Below are 25,967 nucleotides of genomic sequence, written 5' to 3'. Positions count from 1 at the left end.
CCCCAGATGATCATAAAACATTTGGAATCTATCTCTAGCATATCTACTATTATCAATTGAGGCCACATACTCACATATCTTTGGCAAGACATAAAGTCAAGTTTTAAAACTTGGTATCGGGATCGGCTATCCAGAAAAACGATACGTGTTGGCCGTATCGGTTGTATCGACTCGGATCAGATTATTTTTTAATTATATAAATTCTAAATATTATTTAAAATATAGGAAAATTTCTAAAAATTTAGAAAAATGATAAGAAAATAATAATTATTCACATATGAAATCTAAAAACGAAAAATTATATTAACTTATTCATAATTTTGATGAATAATGAGTTGGTTCTTCCTTTTCTTTCTCATTCTCTTATTCTTCTTTTCTCTATTACTCCTAAAGCAAATTTATTTTTTTCTAATTTTCTTTCATTTCTTCTCTCTACCTTTTCTCTCCCTCCTCTTTCTCTCTTCCTCTCTCTCTCTTACCGTAGCAAGGTAATTATTTTCTCTGATTTTTTTTATTTCTTCTCTCTCCCTTTTCTTTCCCTCTCAATCTCTTCCTTCCTCTCTCTCTCTCTCTCTCTCGTCTCTCTATCTCACTCTCTATTACTACAACAGATTTTCTGCTGCATAACAGAGATTGAAGGAGTTAGAGAGATGAGAGAGTGGAAAAAAGAGAAGAAGAAGAAAAGAGAGGGAGACACTAGAAGGAGAGAGTAGAGAGAAATGAGAGAGATGGGCCACTTTCTGCCTTAGAGAGAGAAGAGAGATGGAGTGAGAGAAGAGAGACGGAGAGCTCGTATCGGGCGGGATCAGATTCAACCCTAATGCCAATGACACTGAACTAAAAGAAGAGAAACGAGGAAGGAAAGAGAACAAATTGGGAACCTTCTGTTATTACTTTTATCCACAGTCCATGGGCCCATTGGAGTTCCAAGTGAAGGAAAACGGTTGTGGAAGATGATCTAGCTGGCAGATCGTTTTCTATAGAAAATGTTCTGCTAAGTAGGTTGCTTTCTTCAATCATATGTAAGTCATATATCTTCATCTAATACTAATATAATAGTAGATCATAGTGGCACAACAGTCTATTGCTGTGATGTTGGTTCTGTTTGTCTCCCGAATTCACCCCTCTGTGCTGCTTCTCATCCTCGTCCAATCTCTTTCTATCTAGAGTGCGATTAAACCATATCTTCCCAACATCTCGTCTACACAAGATGTCGGGTTCCATGCACTGTGCTGCTCAACACATTATCCTCACCTGAAATAATATGTAATTGGTCTTTGTATTGTGTATTGTGCCATCTTTTGTGTGCGACATACATTTTTTCTTTCTTTGCCAGGTGGTAAAATTTTACAAGTCTTTGAAGTCTCAATATGAATTTGAAGTTTCTACTTTCTATGGACTTTTATATAAATACCTGTGACAGGGCACCAGCTGTATATAGCATTCTTCTACTGCTTCTTCGTGACTCAACCAATTATAAGATAAGGATACATGCTGCTGTTGCATTAGCTGTGCCAGCATCAAGGCTTGGTAGGATCTCTCTCTCTCTCTCTCTCTCTCTCTCTCTCTCTCTCTCTCTCTCTCTGTGTGTCTGTGTGTGTGTGTGTGTATGCGCATGCTCGCTCGCTCACTATACACATACATAATTATATGCATATGTATATTTAAGATTTCTTCTGTCCAATTCAGATTATGGGAGCTCATATTCAGATGTTGTTCAAGGTCTTGTGCATGTGGTTGAATCATTAAATTCCAACAATTCATCATCTCCATCAAGTTTTAAATATAAGAGCAACCTTGAAAAGCAGGTCTGACATAGCAAAGCCTATGTTATGCATCATTAATTAAACTTTCCCCAACAATTATTTGTCTTACATATTGCTTCTCTCCCTTCAGCTTATGTTCACCACTCTGCATGTGCTTGGTTTTGTTTCATCTAAGGATGATCAATCTCTCAAAGACTTCCTTGTTAAGGTAAGGATGGCTCTTGTTCTAAGTGCTCTTTAATTTCATTATTTGAATACTTGGATAAGTAGCAACTTCAAGGTGTGAAATTTTGAGGATGTTGACATTCATAATTTGCAGTGACATGCTCAATGATATTGAAGACAGTAGTAGGTAACCAGAGTATCAATATTTTAGTTTATATTATTGTCAAATTCTTAATGTGTTGTTTTCTTGTACTTAATAAATGTTATAAGGGTTTATTTGTTTGCCATAAATCGTATGGTATTAGATAGAGGAAGCAGAGCCAATAGCCTTGGTCTTTGGATGCCGTGCATTGTATTGTGGTCCAAGAGGCATTTGCAAGATATACAGGAATATATTACTGTAAATATATTACTTTATATATATATTACTATATATAGGATTGGATTTTGGGAGAAAGAGGAAAGAATTAGAAGAGTTGGCTATATGAAGCACGGATATGAATACATATCCAACAAATCCTAAAAAATAGGATATGATATGTCTAGGATACAAACAAAAATAATAAAACAAAAAAAATATAGATTTCTATTCTAATGACAATCTATACATGCATATTTGCGAAAAATAAAAGTTAACATATTACATAGACGTAGGATGAAAAAGCACATACTATTACAATCAATACATCCATTATCTACATAAGCAATTTAATAGCTTGAAAATTTCATGACCGAGTATTAAAGAGTACATCAACATTCAATAATTAATACACAAAAACGAGTCATTGCATTCAACATGAGCAATTCATAGTACTAAAATCTTGCATTAAGTTTTTGCTACACATATATTCCTTAATGCAAGATGATTGTATAGATGACACAAAACATCCAAAAAGTTCAATAATACTGAGTCTCTATAAGCATCCTTTTTGACTTACAAACATGGGCAGTATCAATTATTTATAGCACATTTGTTTTCCAACCTCTTCAATTACTTTGTTGTTCAAAGCTAGATTGGGAGAATTTATCTTTGTACTCCCCTAATAGTTGGCAACTCTAAAAATTTATGATACCACTCTCTCAATGCCCAAAAGTTGATAAGAGGCCTTTTTTGTGCATCTATCACACTGATGGGATTTGGGCTTAATTAGGTCACTTCATAAGGAAGATTGGGTTCGCTGGGTTGAATTTGTTTATCGTAGTATTAGTTGTTTACTGTTTCTAATTAATTTCTGCTATCAAGGTCAAGTTGTCGAACACTATCCCTCATGTTTCAAATATCTAGATCTCATCATTTTCACTGCTTCCACCACCTAATCGCCCATTGCCGTCTCTATTAGAACCCACCTTAGCCCAACACATAACAATTGGTATCAGAGCTATCGTTTCTTGGACCCTAATGCCCACAACGAGATCAATGACATCTCACCATCAAGAAGGCACATTGGTGGCAGCAAAAGTGTCTACCTTTGAGGAGATGAAATCGATCACTGCTCTATTGACGAGCGCACCATCGACTACCTTGCTAAGCCAACCAAGTCTAGTCAAACTAATGGCATTGATGCATACATGTTGCTAGAAACGCAGGTATCACAACGGGCTATGCATGCCTCTATTGAGGCATTGTAGCGAGCCTTACAAGCCTTCATCGAGATGTTGGTCCAAGCCATCGTCGATTTATTATCGCAATGTGCTGCGGTGAAGACTCCTCTTTGCAACATGTCTTCTCCACGGCTACTTAAGCATGAGGATAAGACCTTTCGAACTATGGGCCCAATCCTACAAGTGGCTTTGGGACCACCATCTCCACCAATAATGGGTGTCAACCATAGGTCAGTGGCCAAGTATGGCGTAGACATGGTCGCTTCGATCCCTATAGCAGTTTCTCCACCTCAATCACCATTGGAACCCGAGGAGGATCTAGAGCGGACCATAGACCCACATTCGAGCAGCTCTATCTTGCCCATGCCTACACTAAGTCAGTCAGGATCGTCCCTTTGCATCTGAGCTCAAATCTCCACCACACTTGAGCCAAGCTCAGACCTAAACTAGCTCAAGGTTTCCTCAATCTTAGTTAGATTGAAGATCTAAGGACACTTGTCAATATTGAATCTTCCTTATTGGCTCTCCGAGAAGCGAACATCATGCTAAGCACCTCATGACCCTGCAGTTTGGGTCTAGCCATTTTCGACTCTATGGAGATGTGGCTGGACTACGAATAGAACGAATCACACGTGTAGCTTGATGAGATTCAATACCAACTCAACGTCACCTTATAGCAGATGATATTGCTACTTTAACCACCTTAGATGGAGACGTGATGGTGTTGCCATGGCCATTGACCGCTCCACTTTAGGCCATGAAGGACAGTTTTCCTAATTTCTCACATTGAGGACAAAGTGAGCGGAAGCGTATTGAAATGATGTGATTTGGGCCTAATCTCGAGTCATGTTACGAAGGAGATTGGATTCTCTGTGCTGAACCTATTTATCGTAGTGTTAATTGTTTACTATTTTAAATTAATTTTTGGCATTGGGCTCGAGTGGTCGAACGCTCGGCCAATGTTGTTTAGACAATGGAACAGAAGATCAACTTTCCTTGAGGCGTTTGAACGCCCGACCAACGGTGTTTGAACATCATGATCCGAGAACGACAGAACAATAAGTTTGAGAGTGTAGCCCATCCAACGACATTCAAATGCCTGTTATGGCTTTCGAACGCTCGATGCTGATGTCATTTCTTATTAGAGTTATTTTGAATTTTGGTTAGCCACTAAATATGTAGAGAATAGCCATTTGAGATTATGGAAGAATATTGACATTTCTATCTTCAGCTAGCTCTTATCTCTCTCAACCTTCTTTAACCTAATGCCAATGCCGTCAAGCTGAAGCTATTCCCTTCCTTCTCGATTGCATAAATTGATGAACTTAATAAAAGAAGTCAAGGGGGACACCCGACAATATGAAAAAAAGTAGAGAAGGTTATCAATAGCAGTAATTCCACCAAAATGAATCAAGCAAAGAATCAAGCATATGTCAAGTTTTCCAATACAACTTGATCCAACTCTAATTGTATTAGTCACACCATGTAAATATATCAGTAATACGTTGGATGCTTGATAAAGCAGATCCTGCCTAGTCACCACAGCTCATTAGGGATGCTGAAATTGTATACTGTGAAGTTGTAACTAAAAGTTGAAAAGTCAGACAGAGTTAATACATGAATAAAAAATTAACCAAACTACTAATCAAATGGATTCAACTTTTCTAATATGAGATATGATGAGTAGGATCAGACCAGTTTGATGCATACTGTCTGTCCAATTGTAAGTCCATGGCTTTGTAAGAACTTAATGATAATGTAAATAGAATTTAGTATTTATTATCTTTAATCATTTCTTGCTTCTGTTCATGTTTGATGCTTTGCTTTCTTTCTGCAGAAAGCCTCTCTACTAGAACAGTGGTTGAATTTGCTGTGCTCATCTTTATTGGAGAATGACAATCAGTCTTCAACAAGCGAGACTGTTAAAGGGGATAAGCAAGAGGATTGTTCAACTTCATATGTGCCAAATAAGGTGATGTTATATGGAGTGAGCAAGTCCTTGCTTGATATTTATAAAAGCAATAATCACCAAACCATTGCTTGGAGATTCGAGAAGCTGGCTAACTGCTTATCTTAAAGATGCTGTTAGCCAAGTTACCCACTAAATCCTCAACTTTTTGGTTATTATATGGATGATGAGGCAATGGCTGCTCGCTAAGTTCCAATGCTGCGGTTTTCATACTAAAGCACATTGTCTGTAGATTAGATGCAAAAAAATTGATCAGATGTAGTATGTGGACTACCTTTTCTGTTGGAGATTCAGCTTTCTAGCTAAAGCTTATATATATGACTTATTGTTTTCATGTTGAGGGTTCACACTAGATATGATTCTACTTTTGTATCGTGTCTAAGTTATTATTTGTTACTATCAGTTCTCTCTCCTTCAAGAGCTGAATTTGATATAAAGACAATTTTTTTTTTAATTTTTAAAAGGTCGTGATTCTACTTGTTATATATTATTATTGAAGACCAATATCGTGTTTCACAGACAAGAATAAACTTGCTCTTTTGTTATTAGCAGCCTCTTTTCATAGAGTTTTTGACAGATTTACTCTTCCTATGCAAAATATATATCAATATACTCTGCTTTTTTCTTCTTTTTTTTTCTTTTTCTTTTTTGTTGAAATGATTACCGATCTACACGTTAGATAAAACTGTCCGTGGGAATGAAATGGGCGACTTACAAAAACGCTATTTAGAACAGCGTTAATATTCCAATTATTACCCAATCGCAAGTAGGCTAACCTATAATTTTCTTTATTAACCTTAATTTTCTTTCTCCGTCTCTTGTCTTCATTCTCTTATTCTCTTTTTCCTAGTTTTTCACCATCTGCCATACAGATAGGTTCACACCCCCCGAATTCCTTTGGCCAACCCCACAATTTCGTATGGGTTGACATGGTCAGTATTAGCTCTTCTTGACTTGTAGAATAAAGGTTGAATAGGTATAAGTATTTTAATTTTTAATATCAAAAGAGGGCTAATATTAGTATAAGTTATTGTTAGTTCAATACTAGTATAAGATATAATAATTATATTTGATGTGATATAAAGTTGATATTAAAATAATGATATTGTATTGGGAATTGGTGATGTTTTAAACCCAATGATGAAAATACTTTTGACTATATATTAAATAGTAAATAGTATGGAGCTTTTCTATTGTGGGCTTTTTCGCATTCTACAGGGTTATAGTGCGGGGTTATAGCCCCGCGCTATGCGGAGCTCGAGTGCTCATTGATGCTACTGCACGTAGACTTGGCAACAATGTTGGAGCGATCAAGGGCGAGGGCAGAGATGTTGCCTCACCATGGAGAGATGCGGTTGAAAAGGGGTGGGGAGGCATTGACAGAGGAGGACGAGATTGTTGTGAGCCAGGACGGTGGTGAGTCGGAGGGATGAGAAGGGGAGGTCAATGCGACGGTGAGGGTGGCATGGGAATCAGAGAGGACGTGAGGGAGGAGGTTGGAGGAGAGATTGAATTGGAGGCCAAAGATGAGCGCAAGATTATGATTATGCTAGTCGTATTTTAAAATAAGAATAAAAAGAAGAGTATGCTAGCCCTAATTCGTACATCAAGTCATTTTTTTCTGTCTAGAAGCAAAGATAGTGTTTATATAGTTAAAGAAAACTAATGTTATATAGGAGTATTCTCGATTTCGAATCCAAGCAGCACATCGTTAAATTTCACTTTTCTATCTCTAAAAAGAAATTTTAAAAAAAAGCTCTTGCCCTTTGGCCCTATTAACCAGTTACAAAAATCCAAAACAACAGCCGTGAACCTCCCGGTCACGAACTCAGCTGGGCTAAGCATCTTTGCTCTCCACCACCTGCACCATCTTTTTTGCCTTCTCCTTCACCTCCCTTCCTTGTAAACCTGCCACCAATACAACATGAAGGTTACTTTTTGATGAATAGCCTCCACATCTCAGTATTTATTAGTAAACACTCTATTATTTTGTTCTAACCAAACGTTTCAAAACATGGCTGCAACCCAAATAAGGATTCATTTGGAAATTTCCTTCTTTTAATTTAGAAAATAATTGCAAAACCATTCTTTAGCATGCTTTGGGGTTGTGGCTAGCCAATGCCCACAGCTACTTTACAACGCTCACAAGGCATTTACAAACGCTGGCATTCACAAGGCGTTTAGAAGTATTCACAAACGTTTACAAGCGTTCGAACGCATCTCCACCTGCGTTCGAATGCGACCTACAGGAATTTTATTTTCATGAAAATAAACACCTAATATAATAAGAAAATGTCCTAACTAAGTGTATCAGCCCACCACGCTTCTCCCACCTTGCCCTCAAGGTGAAAAATTAGGGAAACGCTCTAATATATCAGTCCAGCTTACTAAATATAGTCGCCCCTACAAGCTCATCCATTAAGATAATTGGAATAGGATACCGGTTATTGATAGTAATAGCGTTTAGTGCTCGATAGTCGACACAAAAATGCCATGTTCCGTCCTTTTTCTGCACTAAAAGCACAGGGAATGAGTATGAGCTATGACTTGGTTGTATAAGGCCTTATTCCAACATCTCGGTTACCATTATTGAGATAACTTCTTTTTGCACATGTGGATACCGATATGGCCTCACGTTCGCCGGTGCAGCCTCGGGTGCAATGTCTATACGATGGTTCGTCGCTCTCCTCGGTGGCAACTCTTGCGGCTCCTCAAACAGTCTAGAAAAGTTATCTAATAAATTAGATAATTCAATGGTAGTACATGAACTCGTTTGAGGCTCATCTCTTGCTGGCCCTAACTAAAGAAGATAGGCTAAATCATACGCACAAGATAGTCCCACCAAAGGCTGCATCGCAAGAATCGACGAAGATTGAACACCATTAAGTCTCACATCTTTGTTTTCTTGTTTATATTTCATCCACATGCTCCGGAAATCAAATGTGACGGGTCCCAAACTTTGTAACCACTGAGCACCAAGGACAGTGTTCGCTCCTCACAATGCCAATGGATACAAGTCCACAATGATGTCATATCCTTGCACCTGTATACCAACTCGGTGACACAAGCTCTTCGCCACAAGCTTCGTGACGTCTCCAATAACAACGTCAAACCCCGTAGTCAGTTCGGCATCCAAACCCAATCTTCTCACTAGCCTCTCGTCTAGAAAGTTGCCTGTACTCCTCGGATCAATGAGGATGTGCGCATAATGCTTTCTAACGAGTCCGTCTACTTGTAACATCCTCGGTGGGAAAGTACCCGAATATGCATGCATCGATATTTCAGCTTGGATATCTTCCTCCACGCCCTCCTCAATGGTCTCCTCATGGGTCTCCTCTGGACACTCTCCATCATGAACAACCTCATCATCCTCCTCAGGACCATCAATAAGCATCACACTCCCGATTGGTTTAGAACACCGATGACCGGGGGTGAAATGCTCATCACATCAAAAGCAAAGGCCCTTCGCTCTTCGCTCCTCCACCTGGGTAGGTGTGAGAGTTCGAGTGGGGAGTCTTATGCCTCCTCTAACATCGGAAGAAGGTCTCAAAGGTGGTTGTGGTCTAGTACTCGCAGTCGCTGTTTTTAAAACCGCATAATTTCCAGCCAACATTCTAGGTGCAAACCGCCCATCTTGGTTGCCCTAATTGGTTTTCGCTGCCATCTTTAGAGCCCTATGCTTTTGTTCCATCATCACGGCCTTCTTAAAGGTCTCCTCAAGAGTAGTAGGATATAGAGCATGAACATCCGCTTGTATCTCCTCTCACAGCCTTGAAATAAATGTACTCATCAATGTATGTTCGGGCCACGGTGGCTCACAATGACTACTAACTCTTTTGCATCTTCCGTTGTACCTTGACAATCAAAATATTGTTCAACTTGAAACACCAATTTTTGGATCACCGCTTTGGAATTTTGGAAAGTCCAAACTTGCGATTTTCCTCCGAATAGCGTTGTCGAGTTCGTGAAAGATCCTTGGTTCAGTTCTGAACCTTTGTGCATGTTGATCACCTTCTCTAAATACTCGAGCGCATTCATCACCAACTCCATAGGGATCAATCTCATCCTCATAGTGCCAATCCTCCTCATCGATGAAGCGCATTGGTGCTGCACGCCTCTCGGGTTCCACCACCGCTAGTCTTAGGTTTTGTAATGGAAGTGTGGGATGATGTGAAGGCATAGGTAGGGGTATCGGTTCTATGGGGTCCCACCACTGGTAGGGGATGATGTGAAGGCATAGGTAGGGGATCATTGACACTCATATGACGCACCTGGACTTGTGGGGTATCGGTTCTTGAAACTCCGTTCGTCGTCGAGGAGATGACGAACCTAATCGATTCATGACATATTCCTTGAATTCATTGTGATCCTTTTGTATGTTGTCAACTCTATGCAACAATGTTTGGAACATGCCCCTTAGTTCATCCATATTCAAAACCATGGACGTTGGTTGACTCGGTCCTGCCATGGTCACTGCAAAAGAATCGGCCTCATGGTTAGGATCATCGTGCATTGAGTCCTCTCTTGTTGGTGTGCTCTCCATAGGTCTCCTTGTTGATGTCATCTTCCTTATTTCAACCATTAATAGAGGTCTGAGGTTCACCTGCTCTGAGACCAATTGATGAGCTTTAATACTAGTGATAACTCTAATACCAATTAATAGGGCTCTGATACCAATTGATTGGCTCTGATACCAAATTGATAGGCTCTGATACCAATTGATAGACTCTAATACTAAATTGATAGGATCTGGAACCAAAAGATCGGCTACAGAATAATTCCTTAAGATCTGAATTTATTGTAAGAAGCAGTCCGCACAACCGTGGGAAAATATTTGTCAGATATTTTCTAGTAGTCATAAAATTATAAAACCAATTGGGTTGGATCAGTAGTTTCCTAATCTACAACTTTCGTATTTATGCCCTTCATAGATTCAAACTGTAGCAGGGACGAAATCATGGAATAACGTGGGTGATGTGGTGGTGACGGGTGGAGTGGATGTTAGGGTTATGGATGGGTATGGAGATGAGGGTGAATTTTGGAAGTGATTAAGGGAAGTAGACGAAGGGAACGAAGTGGTCGAGATCCAAAAAAAGAGGGTGACTCGACAGACAAAAGAGATTAGAAGCTAGGAGAAACCTTGCCAACAGTAGAGGTGGAAGGATGGTGAAGAGGGAGGAGGGAGAAGTCTAGAGAGAAGATATGAGGCAAGAAATCAAGAATCCAATTCCATAATGAAGTTGGTTGCCATCCATATATTTATAGAGGTTAGCCAATAAGTCCTAAAACAATATGAAATCCTAATTCTAGAGGATTCCCATCAATCACGTTCGAACAGACCTGATCGCGTTCGAACGCGCCCGATCACGTTCGAACGCACAGGAAAAGCCCCTTCTCTGGATTTGTGAACGCAACACAGGCGTTCACAAGTCGTTCGAACGCAAGTGTTCACAAACGCGTTCACAAGGCGTTCACAAACGTGGGCGTTCACAAACACGAGCGTTCACAAGCGTTCGAACACGACTCCACCTGCGTTCGAACGCGACTCCACCTGCATTCAATGCGACCTACATGAATTTTATTTAAATGAAAATAAACACCTAATGCAATAAGAAAAGGTCCCAAATAAGTGTATCAATAAAATAGTGGAGCAAGGTCAAAATAGGCAAAACGATAAATAATCGACCTTGCGACGGTCACTGGAGAATGGCGGATAACTAAGGGTGATGGTAGACGACCGTAAAGTAGAGTAGCTGCAAGTGGAGGAAGATGGCTAGGTTAGAAAATCGAGATATTTCTATGGCTATGATCTACTCCTAGAAAGATAAAAGATGATTTAACAGCTATGGTAAAAGATAAAGATGCAAATAATGATTTGGCTAAACTCATATTCATCCAATGATCAATGATAATCAACACATGACCATTTCTTTTATAGGAGCAAAAATTCTAGCGAATCGGGTGTACATGTGGATTATCCGACTTATTTAAAATTTAAAATAGTAAGATAAAACTAACTAACTTACTCAAGTTGGCTTGACTTGACTCAACTGACTCAACCAACCTAACCTATGTGGTTGGATCATAATATTTTGGGAAGCAAAGAAACCTCTCAACGCCTCCTAGACTTGGACAACCATCGTTAGTGAGGGTTGAGCTTGGCGCGATAAAAAGAATGCACGAGAGGTAGAGAAAGATAGAGTTAGGGCCGGATTCAATTCATTCAACGACTCCTCAAAGTTGTCCACACCTAATTATTTATAGGTGGCCACTAAAAATGCAGTCAGAAGTAGGTTTGGCTAGCCTGACCACATTAACTTAAACCAAATCAAAGAGCTGAAAGCAAATGCTTCTAATACAAGTACTAAATTGCAAGTTATATCACTGCTTCCTCTAGTGGAATGGGTATTACACTGATGGATTTGGTGAACAAAAGTGTAATCCCTAATCTTGCTTGGCGCCTGCTTGAAGAACCTAACAGTAGACAAAACTCCCGAAGGGTAGTTACTTTCCCCACTCCTCCTCTTGGGAAGGATAGAAACCTCTCGGTGCCACTTGGACTTGGACTGCCATCCTTAGTACTAGAAGCATTCTAAGGCAAAATATTACTAATGAGGCTAGTAACGATAATATGATTCACCCTAGGTATGACATCTGTATTCAACTACCTTTCCACGAAAGAATAAATAATATTGATCCTACGTGCATCCTCTGTCAAAACTCAGAAGAAACTGTTTATCATCTTCTCCTCAGCTACAACTTTACTAGAGCAGTTTGGTTCTACAGTAAACTAGGGTTGAGAACTGATAAGACTTCTCTCATGCAAGACGAATGGTTACTCAAGCTTCACTTCGACCTACCTGATTGAGAGATGTTTTCCTATTCTATCACTATTCTATGGAGCATCTGGAAGAGTAGGAACATACTTTTATTTGCAGGGAAGTGTCGTGCCCTATTAGAACGCTTAGTATGTCAGATATTACCGCTAAGAGTTTTGAACTGCACGTCTTGATAGATCCTCCTCTACCACTAGAAATAGCCAACTATTCCATCTCTTTAGACAGTTCCTGCCCTTGTGATGGGCATGGTGTGGCTAGAACGTAGATGGAGCTGGTATTGCTTTAGCTGAGTTTCCTTCTTTCATTTGTACGGGGAAAACAATATTTCTGGAGCACTGTACGAATGCTTTACATGGGGAAGCGTTAGTTCTCCTGCTTATCCATCAAGGAAGTCTCCAATCTGGCTACAGAAAGAAGCCAAACCTTGGTCTCTGCCATTAGCGAACCTAATCCTGGTAACATTGATTGGATCATAGCTTCTCTTGTCTCGGAATGCCGACAATGATCTCTAAAGCCCCTTTCTTAAGGCTTTGCTACACTAGTTAGCAACCCTACAGCAGCTAATAGCCTTGCTAGGTTTGCGGTTTCAGAACTCTCCCGTAAACTTCTATTGTAATCTGACTATGAATGAATGATTTAGTCCCTAGACCAATTTTCAAAACAGAAACAAAAACAAGAACGTGGCTGCATTCTATTAATGTCAACGCGCCTATATACGACGTGGCCTCTACTTGGCTACTCATTTCAATATGTATTTTCCTCTCAACATGAAAAAGAATCCAAGTATATATATATATATATATATATATTACATGTACTAACAATTAATTTCTATGAAAATTCTTTAGTCTGCACGTTATCAATGTCAACAGCCGCTGGCGTGCAGCTGGTGGAATCGATTGTAGGTATGCCATGGCAGTTTCATTGCTGGAGAGGATTGAGATATATCAGCTACCAATTCATTTTGCTACATATAAAATTTATAAAACAACGACTTTGCCCAAATCAAAACTAGTTCCACTTGCAACAAAAATTCCAAAAAGAAAAGGAAAATTCAGAGAACGAGACAGAGGGATATCAGCTATAAATACACATACTGTCATTAAAGTTTCCTTCACCGGTTCTAACGCCTCTCAAGAGCTAGCAACAAAATGTATCTTGTGCTTCTGTGAGCTTCCTGTCCGGTACGTACCTCTCACAATTTTCTTCTTCAGAGTCACTTAATGAGCATTACAATATCACAAGCTCACTGCTTAATTTTCTCATGTTTTTATTAGTCTTACAAAATTGTTCAATTGTCTTCTTATGTAGGACTATATTATAGCATTGATCCCATTTGTTGATGTTGGAAACTTGTAGAAGTCTAACTTAATTGATGTACAGTTGACAGGGTCTGTTGGTTCAGATGTATTGATGTAAAGATCTGATCTTTATGACTTCAAACAAGAAAGGAAATGTTATATTACAAAACTAAGATTAGGTTAGGTGTTTTAGGGATTAATTGATGCATGAATTTTGACAGACATTAGTAAATTGGATTTAGAGGCTTTGGAATCTAGGATATGGGCCATGGTGAGTATTACGATTGGACCACATAAGTTAAGTCGAATCAAATTAGTTACTTAGCTTTATCTCATTGTTTTGAATTTCAGATAAATCGAATAATTCCTATATGAATCTAATCCACTATGAATATTACTCCTATAAATAGGGGCTGATATGTGATGACAATTATCATTGAATTAAAGATATCTAAGTTTAGCCCAGTTATTACTTTCGTCCTTATCTTTTATTGTAGCTGTTAGATCGATTTATCTTTTTAAGAACTACGAATCCAAACAGAAAAAAAACTACGAATCCAAACTCGGATCGAAACTAATCACTAAAACTTATACCAATTAACAAGACGCTTACAAAGATCATCCATCGATCTCTACGGCTTACCAACCTTGCTTGCTAGATCCTACGATACACTACTTCCCGTGGTAAGTTTCTAAACCTTAGTGACCTTTGAGGTTGACTCTTCCATCTCAGTGACCCTTGAGACATAGTTCTTCTAAATGTAATATATATGTGTAAAGTTAAAAATGATTCATCATGTTTCATCTAAAACAAAAAAATGATCTTCATTGGTGCTCTCCAGATAATGATCAACGACCTTTTTTAATGTTAGATTAAACCCATTTATATACATCTTAGAGGTAAGATAAGTATCTCTTAGAGTTAAGATACGTATTTCTTAGAGATAAAATAAATATCTCTTAGACATAAAATAAATATGTTGGAAATAAAGTAAAAATATCTCTAAACATATTTCACTATATACCACCCTCCTCAATTTTGTCATAAATTGACAAAAAATGCAATCATTCAGACACACAAGTTACATAGATCTTTTCTTGTAATACACCATATTGAAAATGAAAATGCCTCATGAATGATATAGAGGTTCACAGTGTCAACTTGGTCACTTTTAAAATTGCAATGATCTTTTAACAAAGAAAAATATTAGGAGGGTGAAACTAAGTCATAAGTATATATCGACCTAATAAGTAAAAAACACCAAATGAGATAATGCTCGCATAAAAATTAAATCACAATAACTACAATTGATGTGTATAGAAGGTGTATCTAGGAGTAAACAAGACTCTTAGAGATAATATATTAAAAATTAACATGAATGACTATGACTCTTGCAATAACTTTATAATGTGACGATTTCATGTCATAAGAGTCACTCTAATTCAATAAGTGCATCAAAAATTTTAATTTTCTTATTTTTTATTTTAAAACAAAACCAAGAATGAGAAAGGCAAAATAATTAAACCTTAAGAAGATATTTTAAAACATAAATAATCAATCAATTCAAAAACTAATCTAGAACTCAAAAATCACATCCCACTAAGTGATCTATTAATAGCATGACCTCGAAGAGGTGCCAAAATGTATTTTTTTCCGAACACAAATTCATCTAGTTTTTAACCAATAATAAAAAAGTATGTTTAGGTTTTTTTTTGGCAAAAGATTACAGTGTGGCATAAGTAGGAACATATATTCTATCATTAGATCCAATCTTATATGTCTTAACATTCACATTGTTAAGAAAAAAAAAAGAATATATATTATATTGCATTTTTGGAGAAAAGACATTTGATCATTTACCATTATATCCTACCCCTTCCATCTTCTTTTCCTTCCTTTGTGATCTAAGAAGTTGATTCACATTTATGGATCCTACAAGAAAATTAGTTAAGCGCAATTTTAGTATTATATAACTCATTATCAAGATACTTGACATTTTCAAGTAAACTCTCTTTAAGAATAATTTGCTACACATTAACCTCTAAAAAATTAATTTTTTTCTTGTAATGAAGAATTTCATAAATTAAAGAATGTGAGTTTAAGAGAGTATTATCTATTTTTTCTTAGAGCTTTAAATTTTCTTCTTTGAGATGCTCCATATCTTTCAAAATGTTCGCCATGATTCTTCACCATCCTGTCTTTTCTTTTTTCTTTCATAACTTTGAGTTGTCCTACAAGTTTTGAATTAGTTTGTTTGCTCTTGTAGAATTCATTATAAGCTCATTGAAGTTTTGAATCATCTTAATCATCCGACCAGCCTAAATTGTATTCATCTACTCAAAGATTCATTAGAGCTTAAAAAAAAGGGTAATTGGATGAACATATATAAGAGAAAATGAGAAGTACAAACAAAATATCACTGATCTAATAGTACCAACTTCATAACTTGTCATAGACCTAATATTTGAAGAAAATATTATGAAAGCAATATTACCTTCTCATAAAATATATCAGGATTTTTATACATTTTGGTTTTTGTTGTTGTAATAGAGTGTCATTTGAGGATCCTCATTTCCCTTCTTCCCTAACATCTAACCTCTGGCCAGATTTTAGGTTTAGAAATCCCAGTCAACCACTGGTGTTTCGTGCTACTTTTTATATTATGCCTAGCTAGTTAGCCAGAGATGGAGAGTTTACAAGTCCTCTCCCATATTTGAGAGTTTCCTTCAACAATTTGCATTCAAGATTTTACTACATCTTTGCAGGTAGCAATGTCCAAAATTTCCATCCAATAGTTAAAAGAAAAGATGGCAGAAGCTCTCGTCTTTCAAATTCTTTATAAACTAGGATCTATTGTGGCAACCAATGCAGTGAATGCATTAAGTTCACAGTTAGGGAAAGAGGTATCAAATTTGATCCAAGTGGAAAGTCAAATAAAACAGATTGGAAGTGAGCTTAATGTAATGCATCCATTCTTATATCAAGCACAAAGATATGGAGGGTATGATGCAACACTACAAGCCTGGTTGCAGCAAGTACAAAACTTGGCCTTTGAAATCGAGGATATAATCGATGAGTATACTTACCTAATTAGTAGTTATCAAAGTGGATTTCAAGGATTCCTCAGGAACACTTTTCACAAATCTAAGAATATCAATTCTTGGCATAAAGTTGCTACTGAGTTAAAGGAAATTCAAAATCGTCTTCATAACCTTTCAAGGATGAAAGAAAGGTATAGCATTACATTGACAAAAGAAATTGACACTTCTTATTTAGCTGAAGGACTACATGATTCCACTTTCTCCTCCTATCCAATGGATTACAATGAGCTTGTAGGTATTCAAGAAGAAAGAGAAAAGATAATGCAGTACTTAACAACCGGAGAAAAGCTAACTTCAATAATTTCAGTGTGGGGTATGGGAGGATCGGGAAAAACTACTCTTGTTCGTAATATTTATGAAAGCAAAATTATAAAGGAACATTTTGATCATCGTTTCTGGGTTTCTATCTCTCAAAAGTACCAACTTGAGGATATATTAAGAGGGATGGTTAAAAATGTCTTCACTAGTAATGAAAACCCCGTAAGCATTCAAAGCATGAGCTGTACAGATCTAAAAGAGCTACTTCAGAGAAATTTGCAAGACAAAAGGTACTTGATTGTTTTAGATGATGTTTGGAGTAGAGATGTCTGGATCAAATTATCTACTATTTTTAGTGAGAACAACTCTAGAGGCAGAGTGGTAATAACAACACGATTGAAAGATGTAGCCGAATTAGCAACAGAAAACTATGATCTTGAGTTAAAAAACCTACATGAGTCAGAAGCATGGGATCTATTTTGTAGATGGGCTTTTAGAAACATGGAGGATAAAAAATGTCCAGAGGATCTTGAACAATGGGGAAGAAAGATTGTAGACAAGTGTCATGGTTTGCCACTAGCAATTGTGGGTGTAGGCAATTTGTTGTCATTCAGAAGGATGAAGGTAGCAGAATGGGAAAGATTCTATAATGAAATTAATTGGGAGTTACATAATAACTTAGACAACCAACATTTGAGCTCGGTAATGAGAGTTTTGAATCTAAGCTATAATCACTTGCCAAGTCATTTGAAGAATTGTTTCTTATTTTGTAGCATCTTTCCAGAGGATTATTTAATTCGTAGAAAGAGGCTAATTAAGCTGTGGGTTGCAGAAGGTTTGGTTGCATCAAAGAGTAGTAGTACCAAAACAGTAGAAGAAATTGCAGAGGGGTATCTTAGTGAACTCATTGATCGATGCTTGTTACAAGTTGTGGAAAGAAATGACTTTGGAAGGGTCAAGTCTTGTCAAATGCACGACCTTGTGCGGGAATTAGCCATATCGATTTCTGTAAAAGAAAATTTTTGCACAACATATGACAAATCACAGATGAGAATGGTAAACATTAATGCTCGTCGTGTGGCATCAGATGAGTATAACGACAGTATTCAGTCGAGTATCAAATTTTCACACCTTCGCTCTTTTTATTTGTTCGATACTGCCAATTTCTTACCAACCTCTCTATCATGGGTTTCACAGAGTGTAAGATATCTCAGAGTATTAGATATACAGAATGCCCCAATCACAAGCCTACCGGATGATATTTTCAATCTATTCAACTTATGCTACTTGGGTTTGAGGAATACAAATATTAAACAGTTATCCAACTCTTTAGGCAAATTGCATAAACTCCAAACTCTCGACCTATACGAAACTGCAATAAAAAAGTTGCCTAGTACGATAGTAGAATTAAAGGAGTTGCGGCACTTGTTTGCAGAGAAGCAATTGGATGAAGATTTTAGAAATTTTCATTCTCGCAGTGGTGTAGAAGCTCCAAAGGGACTATGGCATTTGACAGACTTGCAAACTCTACAAAGCATTGAGGCAACCATGGACTTTGTGCGAAAAGTAGGAAACTTGACTCAATTGAGAAGTTTTCGAATTAGAAGTGTCAAAAAGATTCACTGCTACGAGCTATTTAAATCCATCAGTAAGATGCAGTTCCTCTCTAACTTATATGTGTTGGCAAGTGACGAGAATGAGTATATCAATTTAGAAGCATTGAGCTCCCTACCTCATCATCTTCAAAAGCTATGTTTGAAAGGCAGATTGCAAGAAGGGGTGTTGGCTTCCCCTGTATTTCAATCCCTTCGAGTCAACCTTAAGTGGCTAGACCTACTGTGGTGCAAGCTCGAGAAAGATCCACTTGGAGATATCTCTTGTATGTCTAGCCTAACACGTCTTGATCTTCAAAGGGCATATGAAGGAAAAGAGTTGATCTTTCAGCCAGGGTGGTTTCCTAATCTGAAAATACTTATTTTAATAGATATGCCGTGCCTCGAGTTCATATCGTTTGAGGAATCCGTGCAGAGCCTTGAGGAGTTAGGATTGGTGGGCCTGACACAGTTGAAGGAGATCCCACAAGGAATGAATTCACTTGTATTTCTCCAGCAACTTAATCTACGGGATATGCACCAAGAATTCATTCGGAACATCCAAGTTGCAGATGGAAAAAATAAAACTAAACACTTTCCTGCCATTAATTATTTTTATGAAAATGAAGAAGGTCGTTGGAGTGTTGTCAATCTTGCCCAAGCCACTGAAAAGGTAATTTAGAAATTACATTTGAATCTTCTTTTTTTTCACATGAATATTTACTATAACTTCTTTAAATTTTTGGTTCCAGATCTAAGAGAATTTTCTCAGATATTGCATACCTTATCACCAATAATTCACAAATCCTGGAGTTTTAGGAGCAGCTGATGAGTTAACACAGTATCAATCAGAGCATGAGCTGATTCTCTTATTGTTGTAATATATAAGTGAGATACTATTAGTTTGTCTTTAGAAAAGATTAAGCTTTTCTGTATACCTTTGGAGGTAATCATGTTTGAATAATATATCACTATTTGTGTATTTGCTTCAAATTTAAATAAAATACATATCGTTGGTTTTAAACGTCAGATTAAAATTTGGCTCCACATATTTAATTATAAATTTATTTACAATATTTTATTATAAATCAAGTGTTATTGATTTATTATGCATAAATGATTAATTAATTGTTGTCCCACATAGCATTTAATTCTTCTCTAATTCCAAAAAAACTTGTATCTTTAATAGTCAAATGCTAAAAAAATTCTGCATAAATAGTTTTAAAAATACTATTGGAATTAAGATTAAGAAATCTACAAGCTCTACTATTCCTAGCATATATACCCTAAGAATATAAATTTTATAGCTTTACTTCTTAACTTAGGTCTCTTTTGTGAAAGATCTAAGATATAAGCTATACAATCACAATCCTTAAAATAATTTAGGCTTGGTTTTTTATTAATCCTTAAAATATTCACTACCTCTACTAGATCTTATCCTTTTAATTTCAAGTTGATTTAACTTCAAGTTTACAAATTTATTTTCTTCAAATGCCTCGTCTTTAGTTCTGAGCAAATATACAAATTTAAAAATCATCTCTAAACATTATAAAATAATGCTTTCCACCTCTAGTTAGATGATCCTTATTGTCACAAATATTAGTATGAATCAATTCTAGCAATGTAGTAGATCTAACTACATCTTAATAGGTTTATTGATAATTTGGCTTGCAAACAATCTTCACTTTTATAAAGAAATCAAAGAATTATATTTAATAACTAAATCATGGTGCATTATCCTATGCATAATTTTCTTTCAGCATGTCCTAATCTATAATGCCAAACATTATAATCATTCAAAGAGAAAAATATAAGAAGTAAAAACATCACTATTCATAGAAAGTAAATACAAATTTTCTTGCATAGCCTTTTCCTGCGAAAGATTCTTTTTTACTAATAATAACTTTATAAAAATCAAAGACTACATAGACGCTATAATTATATAGTTTTATAACATAAATAAGACTTCTTAAGTCCATCCAGAGTCAAGCCACCAGCCTTGATCTACATTGACCATCATGAATTTGGTGATCATAACAACCATATCATCCTCGACGACATTAGCCTCGTCCTTTTCTTTTGGTTGTTCACCCTTGCAATAGTGGCGTTATCTTACTAAATACTAATACACTTTGCTAGAGTTTTTTTCTTATTGCATTAGTTATTTATTTTTATTACAATAAATTTTCTGAATGTTGCATTCATACGTGGAAGGGGTCGCGTTCGAATGACTTTTCGAACGCTTGCATCAGTTCGCAAAAACAGAGAACGTAAAATATGCGTTCGAACGCGGTCGGGCGCGTTCGAATGTGATTGATGGGGGTTCATTATAATTAGGGTTAATAATTATTATTTTGGCTTATTGGCTAGACTCTATAAAGGTGTAGATGGCAATCAAAATGATACATTTAGTATCTTTTCTTATTGCATTAAGTGTTTATGTTTATTAAAATAAAATTTCTATAGGTCACGTTCGAACATAATAGGGGTCGCGTTTGAATGCCCTTGTGAACGCTTACATCAGGTTCGCAAATACAAAGAACGAATATTGTGCGTTCGAACGCGATCGGGTGATTTCGAACGCTTGCATCGCGTTTGCACATACAAAAAATGTCTTCTAGTGCGTTGGAACGCAATCGGGCGCGTTCGAACGCGATCAACGGAATCATCTAGATTTAGGGTTTTATATTGTTTTAGAACTTGTTGGCTAGTCTCTATAAATATGTGGATAACACCAAATTTATTATGCTATTGGAATATTAATTTTTTGCCTCTCTATCATCTATCTACCCTAATCTCTCTCCTTCCTATTCACCATTCTTCCACCTGTACCGTTGGCAAGGTTTCTCCTAACTTCTTGATCTCCATCGACTGTCAAGCCACCCCTCTTCTTTAGGATTTCGAACACTTCGTTCCCTTCATCTATATCCCTAAATCACATCCACAATCCACCTTCATCTCCTTACCTATCTATAACCCTAACATCCACTCCACCCGTCACCACCACCATCACCTATGTTATTCCGTGTTTTCGTCCCTGCTACAATTAGAATTTGCAAAGGGCGTAAAAATAAAAGTTATAGATCAGGAAGTTATGAATCTAACCCTATTGATTTCGTAATTATCTGAATATGGAGAATATCTGACAAATATTTTCCCACTATTGCGCGGACTGATTCCTGTAATACATTCAGATCTTGAAGGAATAGTTGCATTGCTTATCTTTGTTTCCAAATCTTATCAAGTGGTATCAGAACTTATCACAAAATCAATATGATTAATAAATATTGGTTTCTATCCTCCTCTATCCTCTCTCTAGTCTCTCTACCCTAATCTCTCTTCCTCTTCACCAACTAGCCACCTCCACCGTTGGCAATGTCTCTTCTAACTTCTAATCTCCCTCATCTATTGAGTCCTCCCTTTTTCTTGGGATCTTGACCACTTCTTCCCATTTGTCCTTATCCCTTAACTACATCAACCATCTATCCTCATCTCCATTATCATCCATAACCCTAACAACCACTCCACTCGTCACTACCACCTTCATCCCCACTCTATCGTGTTTTCTTTCTAGTTGCATTTCAAATCTATGAAGGGCATAAGTATAAAAATGTAGATCAGTAAGTTACGGATTGATCCAACTTGGTTTCTGATACGATTCAGACTTCACCGACGTCGTCTCGAGCATGGATTCACTTTAGGAGTATTTTAGTTTCATGTTTTAGTGTTTATTTTCCATTAAAATAACTTTTCTGTAAGTCGCGTTCGAACGCGGGTGGTGTGAGTTCGAACGTGGTTTGTGAACAGGGTTGTGAACGTGGGTGAAGATAGTGTACTGTGCGTTCGAACGGGTGCGTTTGAACGCGCTGTGAACGCCTGCATCGCGTTCGCAAATACCGACAGGCGCGTTCGATCTTGCGTTCGAACGCCTGCATCACGTTCGCAAGTCCAGAGGAACCAATTCGGTGCGTTCAAACGCGGTCGGACGAGTTCGAACGCGATCGGCGAAAATTGTGTTTTAGGGTTAGTTTGAGTTGTTGGTTAGCCTATAAAAGGATGTGTAAGGCAACCAAAATTATTATTGATTATTGAGAATTGAGTTTGCCTTGCCTCCTTCGTTTTCTTCGCTCCCGTTCCCTCAATCTCCCGGCGACGCCGCTTCTAATCTCCCTCGACCGGCCAATCACCCTAGCCCCTTAGGAGTAGCCCTCTTCTCCCCTTCTTCCAATTTATCCAACACTATCCCTAACCTTTCCATCATCCATAACCCTTCCACCATCACTTCTCCACCGGTGCCACCCCATTAACACCGGCCCTTCACCATCCACCATTACCTAGGATCTCGTGCCTCCATCCACGGATCCAAAACAGAGCATCCTGACGTTCGTCCACTAAACGAACGATATCTTGAGATCTCCAACTCCGATTCGCCTGAAACTTGATTTGTTGGAAAGCTCTTTTACGGGCCTACAACATATATCAAAATTTCACATCGATCCGACGGCGGAATATTTTGGGATCTCATCTCAAAGTTCCGTGCAAAATCGTATCAATCTGCATCGAGCCTTAGCCCCAAAGGAGAGATCGTATCAAGCTGGTATCAGAGCTCCATAGCCCGAGGCGAGATCGTATCAGTTTCATAATTTTTTGATTATAAGAGAATATTAGGTGAATATTTTCCCTCGGTGGGACCGGCATACTGGTGCAAGACACATCATTGTGGACTTGTATCCATTGGCACTAAGAGGACAAGACATTATGCTAGGCACTCAGCAGTTGCAGAGCTTGGGATCCATCACATTTGATATCCACAGCATGTGGATGAGATTTACACAAGGAAACAAAGAGATGCGCGGCTTGAAGGCGTTCAGTCCCTACGGATTCCAGCAATGCAGTCGATGGTGGGGCTGCCTTGTGCGAGTGATTTGGCCTATCTTCTTCAGTTAGGACCAACAGGAGATGAGCCTCTAATGAGTCTAGGTACTACAATTGATTTGTCTAATTTATTAGATAAATTTGCTAGACTATTTGAGGAACCAAAGGAGTTGCCGTCAAGGCGAACAACGGACCACCGCATAGAGATTGTGCACGGGGCTGCGTCGGCGAATGAGAGACCATATCAGTATCCACATGTGCAAAAAGGAGTTATCTCCAAGATGGTAGCTGAGATGTTGGAGCAAGGCCTCATCCAACCAAGTCCTAGCTCTTACTCATTGCCCATGCTATTGGTGCGGAAGGACAAGGCATGACATTTTTGTGTCGACTACCTTGTACTAAACGCTATCATCGTCAAGGACCGGTATCCCATTCTGGTCATAGAGGAGTTGCTGGATAAGCTTGTAGGGGTGATCATATTCAGCAAGCTTGACTTGAGGGCTGGGTATTAAATTAGAGTTCACCCAACGGATGTGCATAAAACCGCATTTCGGACTTTGGACGGGCATTATGAGTTCCGGTGATGCCTTTTGGTCTCACCAATGCTCCAGCTACTTTTTAAGGCCTCATGAATGATATTTTTTGGCCTCTACTGTGAAGGTATGTCTTGGTATTCTTTGATGACATTTTGGTGTACAGGAGGACTTAAATGAAGCATTGGTGGCTTTCGAAGGATTTGCTAAATTTATTGAAGCAAAACCAAATGAAGATTAAGAAGTCCAAGTGACAATGGGAAGTTCCACTAGTAGAGTATTTAGGCCACATCATCACAACGTAAGGAGTGGCAGCAAATCCTCAAAAGGTGGCATGCATGACCGCTTAGCCGATCCCTACTTCCACCATAGGATTGCAGGGATTCTTGGAGCTGATCAAGTATTATCGCTAGTTCATCGTTGAATATGGCAAAATCGCTGCTCCTCTCACTTCTTTGCTAAGGAAGGACTCTTCTAATTGAACGGATGAAGCTACGACAACCTTTGAAAAACTAAAAACAATAATGACAACGACGCCCTTTCTAGCTCTACCGGCCATCACTAAAGAGTTCGTCGTGGAATGTGATGCGTCGGGAGTTGGCATATGAGCTGTACTAATGCAAGGAGGATGCTCCCATAGCCATTTTTTAGCAAGGCTTTATCGCAAAATTCGCGCAGCATTTATCAACCTATAAGAGAGTGATGTTGGCAATTTTGCATGCGGTGATAAACTGGAGGATTATTGAATCGGTAGATGATTAATTATCCGAACCAACATCTAGGTGCATCATGTAAGTGTCAATGATCTTCTATTATCTATGCCTACACATCATCCCCCATCGAGGAGAGCGGTGGACCATCGCATAGAGATTGTACCCGTGCCGCATCGGCGATCTTGAGGCCATATTGGTATCCACATGTGCCAAAAAAAGTTATCTCAAAGGTGGTAGCCAAGATGTTGGAGCAAGGCCTAATACAACCAAGTCATAGCTCAAACTCATCCCTCGTGCTATTGGTGCGAAAAAAGGATGGGACATAGCATTTTTGTGTTGACTATCGAGCACTAAACGCTATTACTGTCAGGTACCGGTATCCTATTTCGGTTATTGAGGAGTTGCTAGACGAGCTTGTAGGGGTGACTATTTTCAGCAAGCTTGACTTGAGGGTCGAGTATCACCAAATTAGAGTTCACCTTGCGGATGTGCACAAAACTATATTTCGACTCTAGTTAGGTATTACGAGTTCCCTATGATGCCTTTTGGTCTCACTAATGCTTCCAGCTAACTTTCTAGGCCTCATGAATGATATATTCTGACCTCTATTGCGAAGGTATGTCTTGGTATTCTTAGACGACATTTGGGTGTATAGCAGACCGAAATGGAGCATTTGAGGTATTTAGATGATGTGTTGAATTTGTTGAAGCAAAACCAATTGAAGATCAAGAAGTCCAAGTGCCTATGGGGAGTACCACAAGTGGAGTATTTAGGCCACATCATTTCAGCAGATGGTGTAGCAAGGGGTCCTCAAAAGGTTACATGCATGACCGCTTGGCCTAATCCTACTACTACCACCGGATTGAGAGGATTATTAGGGCTGACCGGATACTATCGTCGTTTCATCACCGGATATTATAAGATCACTGCTCCTCTCACTTCTTTGTTGAAGGACTCTTTTAGTTGGATGGATAAAGCCACTTCAGCCTTTGAAAACTAAAAATTGCAATGACGATGATTTTCGTTCTAGCGCTACCGGACTTCACCAAAGAGTTCATTGTGGAATGTGATGCGTCGGGTGTTGGCATAGGAGTTGTGCTAGAAAATATCCCATTACCTATCTTAGCAAGGTTTTATCACAAAAATCTCAACAATTATCGACTTATGAGAAGGAGATGTTGGCAATTCTGTATACGGTGACAAAGTGGAGGCCTTATTTTATCGATAGATGATTTATTATACGAACCGATCA

At 38.1% G+C, this 25,967-nt stretch overlaps 2 protein-coding genes across 3 annotated transcripts in view; both read left to right on the top strand.

Moving 5' to 3' along the window:
• The window catches only part of LOC140801035 (uncharacterized), a 39,936-nt gene extending 33,980 nt beyond the window's left edge, over positions 1-5,956 (top strand). For both annotated transcript variants that reach the window (XM_073156025.1, XM_073156024.1), the window contains exons 25-28: positions 1,424-1,530; positions 1,690-1,808; positions 1,897-1,974; positions 5,371-5,956. In XM_073156025.1, the coding sequence (XP_073012126.1) occupies positions 1,424-1,530; positions 1,690-1,808; positions 1,897-1,974; positions 5,371-5,610 (544 nt within the window). In that variant the 3' untranslated portion in view covers positions 5,611-5,956. The remainder of the gene's footprint in view (positions 1-1,423; positions 1,531-1,689; positions 1,809-1,896; positions 1,975-5,370) is intronic.
• Positions 5,957-16,450: 10,494 nt separating this feature from the next.
• Positions 16,451-24,243, top strand: LOC140801171 (disease resistance protein RPM1-like). Its single transcript, XM_073156174.1, has 2 exons — positions 16,451-19,267; positions 24,169-24,243. The coding sequence occupies exons 1-2, from the start codon at positions 16,451-16,453 to the stop codon at positions 24,241-24,243; spliced, it is 2,892 nt and encodes a 963-aa protein (XP_073012275.1).
• The last annotated feature ends 1,724 nt before the right edge of the window (positions 24,244-25,967 follow it).

The sequence above is a fragment of the Typha latifolia genome, chromosome 14 (assembly GCF_019914945.1).
Source record: "Typha latifolia isolate L0001 chromosome 14, TyphaL0001v2, whole genome shotgun sequence".
Lineage (NCBI taxonomy): Eukaryota > Viridiplantae > Streptophyta > Magnoliopsida > Poales > Typhaceae > Typha > Typha latifolia.
The sequence above is the reverse complement of the archived record's forward strand: the minus strand, read 5'-3'. Positions and strand labels throughout refer to the sequence as shown.

Excerpts from the sequence above, each read along its gene's own strand:
- LOC140801171 (XM_073156174.1), top strand. The coding sequence starts at position 16,451 with ATGGCAGAAGCTCTCGTCTTTCAAATTCTTTATAAACTAGGATCTATT. Across the intron at positions 19,268-24,168 it reads TTGCCCAAGCCACTGAAAAG|GAGGACTTAAATGAAGCATT; the intron begins GTAATTTAGAAA and ends TTTGGTGTACAG.